The 13,941-nt window shown below is 42.3% G+C and overlaps 1 protein-coding gene across 3 annotated transcripts in view; it reads right to left on the bottom strand.

Moving 5' to 3' along the window:
* The window catches only part of HOMER1 (homer scaffold protein 1), a 102,812-nt gene that overhangs the window by 69,130 nt on the left and 19,741 nt on the right, over positions 1-13,941 (bottom strand). For all 3 annotated transcript variants that reach the window (XM_063453581.1, XM_063453582.1, XM_063453583.1), the window contains 3 exons: positions 10,278-10,434; positions 4,879-5,010; positions 677-769 (listed from right to left, as the gene is read on the bottom strand). In XM_063453581.1, the coding sequence (XP_063309651.1) occupies positions 677-769; positions 4,879-5,010; positions 10,278-10,434 (382 nt within the window). The remainder of the gene's footprint in view (positions 1-676; positions 770-4,878; positions 5,011-10,277; positions 10,435-13,941) is intronic.

Here is a 13,941-nt window from a genome sequence, read left to right as displayed (position 1 = left end):
AGAATGCGGTCACTATAAAACCCTGTTTCATGGATCCGGTTATAGAATGCGGTCACTATAAAACCCTGTTTCATGGATCAGGTTATAGAATGCGGTCACTATAAAACCCTGTTTCATGGATCAGGTTATAGAATGCGGTCACTATAAAACCCTGTTTCATGGATCCGGTTATAGAATGCGGTCACTATAAAACCCTGTTTCATGGATCCGGTTATAGAATGCGGTCACTATAAAACCCTGTTTCATGGATCCGGTTATAGAATGCGGTCACTATAAAACCCTGTTTCATGGATCCGGTTATAGAATGCGGTCACTACAAAACCCTGTTTCATGGATCCGGTTATAGAATGCGGTCACTATAAAACCCTGTTTCATGGATCCGGTTATAGAATGCGGTCCCTATAAAACCCTGTTTCATGGATCCGGTTATAGAATGCGGTCACTATAAAATCCTGTTTCATGGATCCGGTTATAGAATGCGGTCACTATAAAACCCTGTTTCATGGATCCGGTTATAGAATGCGGTCACTAAAGTACTCCAGACACAGGAAACAAGTGGCACATGTTGCTTGGCAGGATTTGTTTTAATCTGAATAAAACCATCTAGCGTGCAAGCAGTGGCAGAACCGTACATCTTGTAACATTCAAACAGAACATTTAGCATCAGATTCATTACCTGTGATGGGGTGCTGGTTAGTTCCATTTTTTCTTGGGATTTCTCCTTTGCTAATCGAGCAGCTTCTTTAAATTCCTGAAATTTTTCTGCAAACTAAAAAATAAAATTCATAAAAAAAAATGTAAAATACACACTATAAAAAAAAAGTAATTGTAAGAATAAATGAAAGATGATTTTAATAGGAATTACAATCCCCACAATAGTTAAGTGGACGTGTTTTCTGCTTGTCTTTTTTTAAATAAAGGTTGTTTTTCAGGTTTAGCAGAAACAAACAGGAAATAAAAGAAAAGACGAGACAGGGGGGATATGATAGAAACATTTAAATACATAAAGGGAATCAACACAGTAAAGGAGGAGACTATATTTAAAAGAAGAAAAACTACCACAACCAGAGGACATAGTCTAAAATTAGAGGGACAAAGGTTTAAAAATAATATCAGGAAGTATTACTTTACTGAGAGGGTAGTGGATGCATGGAATAGCCTTCCAGCTGAAGTGGTAGAGGTAACTATTGGTAACTATAAGATAAGGCCAGGGACTAATGAAAGTATTTAGAAAACTGGGCAGACTAGATGGGCCGAATGGTTCTGATCTGCCGTCACATTCTATGTTTCTATGTTTCTAAACATTAGTATACATCTTAAAACATCAAAAGGTAGAAGGGAGTGAGAGAAAGGTAAAAGGAAAGCGACAGTGAAAAGAAGGAATGCAATAAAAAAGTAAGATAGGAAACGAGAAAAATGAAAGGATACTTTGAACAAACTGTACAGCACTCCTAAAAGTATTCTAATAATTATAATAAGCTGAATTAAAGAAGGAGTTATGTTTCATTTTTCATGTGGGAAAGCTCTGGGTAATCCTGAGAAGGGACATGATTATTAACATCTGATGATGGCGTTTATCTTCAATTGGAATGAGAACGTTTTCCCGAGATCGTGCAGTCCATCAGATCTGTAATGTAGAAGCTGTCTGGGCACATCTATACAGAGGAATTTCCACCTGTGAGGATGGGCCCAGAAATTGGGACCGTCTCGTTGGTGGAAATATACACCTTGATGGACACTCCAGAAATGTCCTGGGGCTGTTATATACCTCTCAAAGCTAAAGCCAGATAGTAGTAACTCTAATATGTAGAGATTACAAACGTCAATCAAAAGCTAATAGATATGCATACAGACTGTATAATGCTGGAAGCCCCCTGACTAATAGGTGGGGGACAGCATATGAATAGTATCCGTAGTGAAACTATCTTGACCGCTGTGGAGGGCTGTTAGATACCTCTCAAAGCTAAAGCCAGATAGTTGTAACTCTAATATGTAGAGATTAAAACCGCAAATCGACAGCTAATAGACATACATAGTTATTCAAAATCGGCTAATAGACATACATAGTTATTCAAAATCGGCATACACGTTGTGACCGTCAGGGGAGAGATAGAGGTGAAAGATAGAGATTAGGGTGCCTCTATGTGCAGAACCATACTTAGAATGTTGGTTGCCTGCACATAGTGATAGATAACCTAGTGAAGAAAGCACACAGTGGAAAAAATGAGCCCAAATAAGCCCTTATTTGGGCTCATTTTTTCCACTGTGTGCTTTCTTCAGCTTTTGATTGACGTTTGTAACCTCTACATATTAGAGTTACTACTATCTGGCTTTAGCTTTGAGAGGTATATAACAGTCCTCCACAGCGGTTAAGATAGCTTCACTTCAGCTATTATGCATATGCTGTCCCCCACTTAGTTGTCAGGGGGAATCCAGTATGATACAGTCTGCATATCTACAAGTTACTTAACACGCAAAGACTAGCAGTAGCCACAGGTTATTCCCCAAGGGACCGAGGGTCTTGGACACCCACGTCAGTTGCATGACGATTGACCTACAGAACAGATTCATAAGCCACTGGTCTTGACCCTGCACATAGCCCTAATAAAGTCACTAGACAGTTGCCTGTGTTGTATATAGTAGGATAAGGGTATCCTTTAGAGAGACATATATAGAGGTGAGCCATTAAGGCAAGATTGCACTTAGAATTAGATGTGATTCTATTTATTCTATCTATCTACTATTACTACTATTTCTTCAGTTTGTACAGCTATTATAGTATATGTATAATGATTTCCAGCAATATATTCAACTAGTCTGGTTTCTTCCAGCTCTTTGTATATTTCATTGGTCCTGTCTGGGCACATCGTCTCCAGTGTGGATTCTAGGTTTCTCCAAGTTATTGCCATTTGATAACAATTCTTTATACTCCACTGCTCTGGACTGCAAGCTTGTTTATATGGAAAAAAAAAAAAAAAACTAATGGAAATATAAAAGGGCAAGTCTTGGCTGAATGGTGTACTTTGTCCAGCATTGCAAAATAACACCACGGAGAACGGCTATGAGGGGGCTGAACTTCAGAGGTGTCTGGTATAAAATGGAGACGTCTTGAAGAAAAGGCTGTTTAGAAGTAAACTCCTTATCACACAAACCTGAAGATCACCTGGGAACACAAGCTCGCTATCCGAGGAATACACCAAACAAATTTTCATCATCTGAATGTGGTGACGCTGAATATGGTGTCTGTTCTGGATTTCCCATATGGTGGCATGTTAAGGGTTATCTTGTGTTTGTAGTGGAGCCCAAGTCCAAGTTAGTGGACCAGTATGTAAAAACTAATTGTCCTTGTGCTGAAAAGACCAGGAGGGTTCACACTTCAGTGATTTGAAGTGGTGATGGTGCCTGGATTCTGCACATACAAAGTTTAGCCTTTTGCTGACGGTGGTGTAACTTCACCTCATCATAGTGGTGTCATTAGCCAGACTCGACCAAGAAGTCATGGCTGACTAACTGCATTTCTGTGCAGAGAAATATTCCCAGAATTGACATAATTGGCAGAGAGCGGTCAGCTGACACTCTCAGCCAACAAATGGCTGGTCAGTAGACTTCCTGGTTTCTCCAGCTCTGCTGAAGCCAGATCTCGAAGACCCTCAGCATCCAGAGGGAACCCAGGCAAGAGGGCGAACTGCTGGAATATGGCTTGCCCCATTACTGGCCAACAGGGTTGCAGTATCCCTGGTATCGTTAGTACAGTGGGCTATACAGCAAGCTGTATGTTTATGATGCTTGCAGTTACTCTTTAAGGCTTTGAGTAACGACAGCATTGCAGAAATTATACTAAACAAGACTTTAGTTTTTAGTACAGGAAAGGGCATGGGAAGGTTTTTTCATGCATTAATCAAATCATCAATGTTTGAAGGAAAACACAATATATGATGAGATCATCTCAAGGGCATTAGATGTCTCTCTCATACCAAAAAGCTATTATGCCAACACATCACAAGGGCCTGGAGTGTCCCTTTAGTAATATAAACCCACTATATAATACTAACTGTGACCCAACTAGACTTACGCACAGCAGAAATATTTGGTTCCTTAGAATCCCAATCCAAAAAAATCTGTTTGGGTGGTCTGATAATTGTCCACGTGGTGGTCTAAATATAGTCACTGTAAAAACCCTGTATAACTGACTGTAATCTAACCTACACAGTGCACCTAATGTGTGTGGGGGACTCCAAATCAGATCTTCCATTGCAGTTGATCTGTGCACAAGTTTTAATATTGTTTACCATAACTATGCATGTTGGGGCATCTATTCTCATATCAAACTACTCTTGTAACGTTACAGTGCCCTAGAAAAAAAAAAAAATGATTTTAATAATATACTTGCACTGTATGGGGACTTTTCTTTGGCACTCTCAGAAGCAGAAAAAATAATACATTAATTTCTAAAAAAATAAATAAATATAATACATACAGGATAGTGAGATGGCTACGCAAAATGAACTGTCTTGCTATATTCAGGACTGTATGCAGGTATGTCAGACTCCGACACTCTGTACGGTTTGTTAACTCCCAAGTATTCTGCTATGTTAGAGAGGTTTAGCATAGTCTAGGCTGGAGATGGGAAAGTGAGGTCCACCACTGATTGCTGAATCTCAGAAAAACGTTCACACTTTGTTATCCTGGGTCTTAAAATAATAATATTTTACCAAGTACGGAAGACAAAAGGACTGTGGGGCAGTGGGAGATTTAAAACTTACATATTCTTACAACATATATTATTGCAATTCTCCCATCACCCTCAGCCAGGTTAAATGCTCCGTATGCAGTCTCTCTCATTGTTCCACATGCTATGATTTTTGGGTCTATACTCACTTTTGTGAGATGATGTTCAGAGGAGAATCCCAGGCCATAGACTGTATTTGCCCGGCTGTCGGCCCATTGCCCAAACTTCTGCGATGTTTTAGTGAATGTCATGTTTGGACTGATGGTGCTATTTATTATTGCCTGCCAGAAATTTCAGGAAAAAAAAAAAAAAGAAAAAAATGAAGTTACAAATGATCCAACTTGTATATTGAAATGATCTTTGCTTCATACTTAAAGGCAGTTTTGGATTTGAGCTCTGTACCATGGACACAGGACAAATTGACAAATCAGCGATGCCATCACAATATCTCTTAAAGGCGGCCAACAGCAGGTCTTATAAAGAGCACTTACCTCCCAGTCCCTGATGGTGCTTCTAAAACATGAAGCTATATTGCCAATGCCACAGGTTTAGAAAACGTGCCACTCTCTGAGTAAATGGCAAAGTACAATCTGCCAATGCCACAGGTTTAGAAAACGTGCCACTCGCTGAGTAAATGGCAAAGTACAATCTGCCAATGTCACAGGTTTAGAAAGCGTGCCACTCGCTGAGTAAATGGCAAAGTACAATCTGCCAATACCACAGGTTTAGAAAGCGTGCCACTCGCTGAGTAAATGGCAAAGTACAATCTGCCAATGCCACAGGTTTAGAAAACGTGCCACTCACTGAGTAAATGGCAAAGTACAATCTGCCAATACCACAGGTTTAGAAAGCGTGCCACTCGCTGAGTAAATGGCAAAGTACAATCTGCCAATACCACAGGTTTAGAAAGCGTGCCACTCACTGAGTAAATGGCAAAGTACAATCTGCCAATACCACAGGTTTAGAAAGCGTGCCACTCGCTGAGTAAATGGCAAAGTACAATATGCCAATGCCACAGGTTTAGAAAGCGTGCCACTCGCTGAGTAAATGGCAAAGTACAATCTGCCAATACCACAGGTTTAGAAAACGTGCCACTCGCTGAGTAAATGGCAAAGTACAATCTGCCAATACCACAGGTTTAGAAAACGTGCCACTCGCTGAGTAAATGGCAAAGTACAATCTGCCAATACCACAGGTTTAGAAAACGTGCCACTCGCTGAGTAAATGGCAAAGTACAATCTGCCAATGCCACAGGTTTAGAAAACGTGCCACTCGCTGAGTAAATGGCAAAGTACAATCTGCCAATGCCACAGGTTTAGAAAACGTGCCACTCACTGAGTAAATGGCAAAGTACAATCTGCCAATACCACAGGTTTAGAAAGCGTGCCACTCGCTGAGTAAATGGCAAAGTACAATCTGCCAATGTCACAGGTTTAGAAAACGTGCCACTCACTGAGTAAATGGCAAAGTACAATCTGCCAATGCCACAGGTTTAGAAAACGTGCCACTCGCTGAGTAAATGGCAAAGTACAATCTGCCAATACCACAGGTTTAGAAAGCGTGCCACTCGCTGAGTAAATGGCAAAGTACAATCTGCCAATACCACAGGTTTAGAAAACGTGCCACTCGCTGAGTAAATGGCAAAGTACAATCTGCCAATACCACAGGTTTAGAAAACGTGCCACTCGCTGAGTAAATGGCAAAGTACAATCTGCCAATGCCACAGGTTTAGAAAACGTGCCACTCGCTGAGTAAATGGCAAAGTACAATCTGCCAATACCACAGGTTTAGAAAGCGTGCCACTCGCTGAGTAAATGGCAAAGTACAATCTGCCAATACCACAGGTTTAGAAAACGTGCCACTCGCTGAGTAAATGGCAAAGTACAATCTGCCAATACCACAGGTTTAGAAAACGTGCCACTCGCTGAGTAAATGGCAAAGTACAATCTGAAAAGATGGTCCCACAATCCAGCGTCAAATTACCAGGTTTGCGTTTTCTACAGCAGTAGTTACTGTAACAGATCTATAAGATGCTTTGTATACAGGGGGTAGAGCTATTTGATTTCAATGATAAATGTTCTATGTTTTGGTGTGTTTTTTTCCAGCGAATTAGGACAGACAAATCGTGACTGAAAAGTCAAGCATGGAGGAGACTATGTGATAGTTTGATGTCACTTTGCAAGTGTCCCGGATAATGAAGCAGACACCACAGACAATAGCGAAATTTAAATGCCTACTACAACACCCTGATTCATATTGCGAACATTAGTTTAGAGCCATCCAAACTAAAAGGGAGTGTAAAGGATCCTGCTATCCGTGCAGCGCTGATCCTTGTAGCGTCTCCCGAAATCCAAACTGAAAAGAGTGAAGTAGTGATTATAGCTCCCAATTCCCCAAACATGAGTCGAGACTTCATGAAGGGGTAAAACGAATGTGTTTATTGATGGCCAAAATCAGCCCTTTTATGATGGTCTCCCAGCAAGGGAACTCCCACATGGAACCTTGTGGAAGAATGTAACAAAATATGCAGAACCAATCAGTATACAGTACAATTCTTATACACACCCACAGGAAGAGTGTAACCCCTCCTCTCTATCCTGGAGATAATTAACTTAAGTGGTTGCAGAGAACCTAATTATCTCCGGGCAGAGAGAAACATGTGCTTTTTACCTTTTAACAAAACTGTATTAAAATCAATAACTCATGTTTCGCTGAACAAAGTCCCCATGTTCCACACACCCCCAGATAGCTTGGATCTGAGCGCATATTATAGGCGAATAGCGCTCAGATCCCACGAACACAGTTCTCAATAACGTCGAGTAAAGTTTAAGTTCACCAGCTGTAATGGAAGTTAAACTGCACGAACCCACATACGAGTGTAACAGGGGAAATGTACAATCCAAGCAAGTAAGGCGAATGATGTGATCCAGAGACAGAGGGCTCTGTCCCAAGTGCCTTAAGACCCCATGACTTAACGGGCCAGCATCCCAGGGTAAGAGGCTAGCAATCCGGCTCCTCCAAGAGATAGGGGGGCAGGGCAGTTTGTCACATGCAGACCCAGTGACAAAAGCCATTTTGTCACAGGGAGTTATAAAAGACATGACACCAACAGGAAGATATATTTTAACTTAAAGGGACTCTCCACTGCCCAAATCCAAAAAAAAGAAAAAATAACCGTAGATTTATCCCAAATGAAAACTTGCATACATTTAATTAAGCATTATTTGCATTGGCAGTTTGTCTAAAATCAGCTTGTAAAATGTGTCTGCAGCCTTTACAAGCCCACCTCTTCTAACCCCGCCCAGACTTTCTGTAGCTGTCCAATCACAGACTTCCCAATGCAGCTCAATGAGAAATCTTTGCAAGGCAGGTGCTCTGGGCAATTGCTGCCTCTTGAGTTTAGTACCATTGAGCTAAACGGACCAGGAAGTTAGAGGACCAGTTGAAATCTGAACTTCTTGCAAAAAAAAATATTTTTTTCTAAAATAAGAACACTTTTCACATGAAGTCTGAAGGACCCTCTGAGCACCATAACAACTTAATCACAATACATTTTTTTTATTGCTATGAAGCTCTGTTACACACTCAAAATGGGGACTGTCCCACCTAAATAGAGACACTTGGGAGGTTTGCAATGGAAACAGGAACACTGAATAGTTGTGTCACAGTGTGTGAGATCATGACACTTACAAATAAACAGCTAAAGAGAAAAATAATAAATAAATGAGGTTTATAATGGCCTACTTGCAATGTTATGAAAGCCACAAAGTGCAGTGAAAGGACCTGATGCCTACAGTACGTGTACAGGAAACCTCTTCACATCTGGGTTCGTATTCCGCAAGGAATAAATAAAACACAAGCACACGTTTCAATCTCTGTGAATACTGAAGGTGGAAATACAACATTAACTGAAATATAAAAAGCAGATGAAAGTGGAAACTTTGATTCCTGCAATCTTTTGCCTTACAGGGAACACTCTCTATTTTTCGCTAAAACACATTAAAGACTGAACTGATAAGCACATTTCATTCATATGAAGGAAAACCATAATTACAGAAACACTGCAACATCTGCACTGGAAAGGCAGACAATCTGCTGATAAAATCCGAATGTCATGGAAATAAAAAAAGTTATAGTTTGCAATGTAAGAGCTTAAAAGCACCATAACAGCCTGCTGCTCTATAGTGGTTATGGTGCAAGGAATGCCCTGGTGCCGTCCCATGAGAATTTTGTATAGTTATTATTATTATCGCCATTTATAGAGCGCCAACAGATTCCGTAGTTTGCCAAGTTACCTGGGCCGTGCCGAGAGGCACGACGGGAATAACGGCACCGAGAGAGGCACGACGGGAATAACGGCACCGAGAGAGGCACGACGGGAATAACGGCACCGAGAGAGGCACGACGGGAATAACGGCACCGAGAGAGGCACGACGGGAATAACGGCACCGAGAGAGGCACGACGGGAATAACGGCACCGAGAGAGGCACGACGGGAATAACGGCACCGAGAGAGGCACGACGGGAATAACGGCACAGAGAGGCACGCTGGGAATAACGGCACAGAGAGGCACGCTGGGAATAACGGCACAGAGAGGCACGACGGGAATAACGGCACAGAGAGGCACGACGGGAATAACGGCACGACGAGAATAACGGCACCGAGAGGCACGCTGGGAATAACGGCACCGAGAGAGGCACGCTGGGAATAACGGCACCGAGAGAGGCACGCTGGGAATAACGGCACCGAGAGAGGCACGCTGGGAATAACGGCACCGAGAGAGGCACGCTGGGAATAACGGCACCGAGAGAGGCACGCTGGGAATAACGGCACCGAGAGAGGCACGCTGGGAATAACGGCACCGAGAGAGGCACGCTGGGAATAACGGCACCGAGAGAGGCACGCTGGGAATAACGGCACCGAGAGAGGCACGCTGGGAATAACGGCACCGAGAGAGGCACGCTGGGAATAACGGCACCGAGAGAGGCACGCTGGGAATAACGGAACCGAGAGAGGCACGCTGGGAATAACGGCACCGAGAGAGGCACGCTGGGAATAACGGCACCGAGAGAGGCACGCTGGGAATAACGGTACTGAGAGAGGCACGCTGGGAATAACGGTACTGAGAGAGGCACGCATAAAGTGTACAGAACATTAAGCAAGAATCATATTTTATATATACATACAAACAGACACAAATATAAACACAGACACACACACACATATCTAAAACCATTGATAATGTCTATTAATCAGAGAAATACTGTAAGGATTTGTTTCCATTGTAACAATACATTTATTTATCCAGGACCTAAAAACAAGGTCCCCGTACAGTTTACGGTAGAGGTTAAAGGTAACTAAAAGGCAGATTCCCAGATGTTCTAGTAACACAACTCCCATAATGCTTTGCCACCCTTGGTTTACATTATAAAAGGTTACATTTTATTTAAGTCCAATGGTACTTGTAGCGTTTTACTGGATAAAAAAAATTAAGTGTAAAACAAACTGAGTACAATAAATAGGACAGAATGTCGATGAACCGACCTACCTTCGATCCATCCAGACTGATTATTCTATAGACATTCCTTGTGCTATCATAGAAATAGGACACAGTCACGGCATGTTTGCTGGTAGGAACCCAGTTCTTCTTTGTGTTCGGATCTATCTGGAAGACGTGGGCTCTGGTGCTAAAAATGGGTTGCTCTCTGCAGGGAAGAAAGTAGAAATAATTAATCTGATTGGGTCGCAGTATAATGGTACCTGACCAAAGAGGCTCAGAGCAGGCAGGAATATTAAACACCTCGGTTTGCAGGTCAACTAATCAAAAATTAAACTAAATGTAAAAGTTTGCAAGTTATTGTAAAACGTGCGTGACTAGTTTTCGGTCCAGCAGAAAGTGACATTATATCTAAATCTAGTGGGTGATCCAACATCCCACCTCCCAAAAGACATCTGTTTGCATTGGATGGGAGATCTGTAATACTGGCACCAAACACCACTAGACCACAGAGATTCACCTTCCCCAGACAGGCAATGAAATGCTTTTCAAAAACGCTTACAGTAATCCCACCGTGCAGATCAGGTTCCTTAACCCTTTATGTTATAGAGGGGTGGCGCTTAATGGGTCAGAGTACGGCTGCTATACATTAATGGATAAACTCCTAGAGACTACAGAATCAAAGTAAACAAGTTTAACCCCCCATGTGCCAAGCTCCCTGTAGCTGCCAGGCATGATGGGGGGGATGAGTTTACCCTGAACGTGAAATTGCAGTGGAGGTAAATGCAATACTCACTCCATTAAGTGCTTTAACAACATTTACTGGGGTGGCTGAATGAGGAACGGTCATGTCCTGAGAAGCTTTAAAGCACAATCTTGTTAGCGGTGTTGGTAAAATAACAAAGTCTACAGCTGAATGTACTTGTTGCACAAATGTAGGACAATGTATTCTGTCTGCAGACTGGATGAACGTCATCTGCAGTAAGTCACTTGTTTGATATATAGTTGCCGAGCAAAAGTTGTTTTTCAGAAGTATGTAACATTAACAAAAAAATTTTTCAAAAGTGATATTTTAAACCATAATTGCATATTGACTTGGCTTGTGCAAAATTTGATGAAAAGGTTTATGTAACAAATTTTAGAGGGCAATTATTCTTTAGGGAAGTTAATAAATCCAAAAAGGTGGCCTGGTAACTTTCATGCACTCAGAACACCAGCAATAGTTGAGCAAATAAATGGCTCCAAAGGCCCCGATTTACTGAATAAAAGGGGACAATTCCTTGGTCTCTCCAAAAGCGTTGGGAAGCCTGCTTTCCACTTCCATGTTACCTCTCCCCAAGCCCACATCCAAGAACTAGACAAAGCACAGCCCAGGTGACAGTATTTTACATTATGGGACACAACTGAGAGACAATAGGCCTTAAAGTAACACTCCAAGTATTCTGTAGTGGCTATACTGCTAGGAGTGCCCCCCATTATAAGCAGTCAAAAAGGTATAGAACGGTCTGCCAGGCACTGCTACCGGCCTCCATAACATTTCAGCTGGGAGCCTGGGCCGCCTCTCCCCAGCCGGGAGCCTGGACCGCCTGGGCCGGCTCTCCCCAGCCGGGAGCCTGGACCGCCTGGGTCGGCTCTCCCCAGCCGGGAGCCTGGACCGCCTGGGCCGGCTCTCCCCAGCCGGGAGCCTGGACCGCCTGGGCCGGCTCTCCCCAGCCGGGAGCCTGGACCGCCTGGGCCGGCTCTCACCAGCCGGGAGCCTGGACCGCCTGGGCCGGCTCTCCCCAGCCAGGAGCCTGGAACGCCTGGGCCGGCTCTCCCCAGCCGGGAGCCTGGGAAATTTCAATTTCCCTGAATAACAGACTATTCAAATTGAGATTGTGAGATGAAAGTTATCTAAATATCATCTTCCTTTCCTGTTACTGCAATGGGTTAACAAAGTGAAAATACCAATAATAATTAATGTATTTAAAATGTACCTTTGTGACTGCGCAGCCAACTATACATAAAATGGTTACTAAGACGGTACTCATAACTCATGTAGCGCTGGCTGGTGGGAGCAGCAATTGTAGTTCACACCTGCTGGGGGTGGAAACCAAATAATTGGACAGCCAGGGACAAGCATTCATTTTTTGTAAAATGAATACCCTTAAACGCTCCACTGCACCAACAACAGCCACTATCCCCAACTTACCCACTATAGCCCACGGCCCCATGCTAATGAGTATGTGTAGCAGTGATTTCAGCTTGTGTTTAGTGACCTTGTGTCTGTGTGTGTCATTGAGCTTGTGTGTGTGTGTCAGTGTGCTTGTGTGTCTGTCAATGAGATGGTCTGTGAGTGAGCTTCCCAGTGTGTATATCAGTGAATGTTCATGGGTGAAGATCTTAAAATAGATCACTTCGACTCAACTCAATCAGCTTAAGTACCAGAATAATTTATATTTTGTTAATTCGCTAAACACTCAAAATAAATAACTTGTAGCATTTAATGACAGATGATAACATTTATAGTGTCGCTATGGATTGAAAAACTGATTGCACTAAACGGGTTGTTTAATCTTACAGGATACAATGCAGGATTGAACAACCATTTGTTTGTATTTTAAATGGTTTGGAACGATCGGCACACAGGGTCACAGACTTTCAAGGGACATTTACCTCTTTAATGGTGGGCTGGTGTGTTAATCTCTGCATTACATGGAAAAAGCCGCCTCTCTGTCGAGGTCTTACAGCACAGATTTTTTTTTTTTATAATATCTGTGTCATGTCATCAATTAGCAGCTGACAAAATTCATGAAACCGTTTGTCAAGCCATGAATTAATTTATGTGGGAAAAGTTATCTTCTGAGCCATTTGTACCTTGAGGCAAAAAGGATATAGGGGAGAGTTAAAGCATCAAACATTACTTTAAAAATCAGCACATTTCAGTGACACAATCATCCCAGGAAAAGTAGCTTAAAGAGACACTCTACACCAAGTTGTCCTATGTACAAGCGATACATTTTGTACTCCAATGTTTTTCCCCTTTGGTGAAATTATATATACACACACACACACACACACACACACCCTTGTGTCACATACATATTTTAATAAAACACACAAACAAAAATTGGTGCAAATAACCCAAACTCAGTCAGTGGAGGGCACACTGCTGGTGTCAAATGTGTTTGGGTTTTTTGAGAGATGAATGATAGAATATATAGCCCTATAGAAGCCTTTCTCTATACCCCAGACAGTACTATAAAACACAAGTTGGTAGTGGGAATCAAACAGTAATAAAGTCTGGACCTTCTAAACGAGGGGGAGAGTGCAGGTCAATAGTAGGGGACAATGAATGGCTTTACAATGAATGAAGAATTCCCTACTTTAACCAAACGGCTGTAATGGATAATTAATGATTAATAGGAATGATGGTCTAAGCTTCAATCAGTAGAAGGCCTCTTCATCAAGTCCAAGGTAGATGACTTTCCGCTCACACGTCTAGAAAACGTAAAATGACTGCAGTAACGTTTTGTCCTAACACAGAGCATTTACACCCACAAAAGACCAGCGCACTGGATGTAATGTCACACTATAGGGTCAGGAACACAAACTTGGGTGTTTACCCACTTAGAAAGGATCAAACTCACCTTCCAGCTCTCCACAGGTCTGCAGGCGCTGGCCCTGCCCCCGATCCGCCTCTGACATTAGAATTGATTATCACAGCCAATCCAAT

This window comes from Pelobates fuscus, chromosome 5 (genome assembly GCF_036172605.1).
Source record: "Pelobates fuscus isolate aPelFus1 chromosome 5, aPelFus1.pri, whole genome shotgun sequence".
Taxonomy (NCBI): Eukaryota; Metazoa; Chordata; class Amphibia; order Anura; family Pelobatidae; genus Pelobates; species Pelobates fuscus.
The sequence above is the reverse complement of the archived record's forward strand: the minus strand, read 5'-3'. Positions and strand labels throughout refer to the sequence as shown.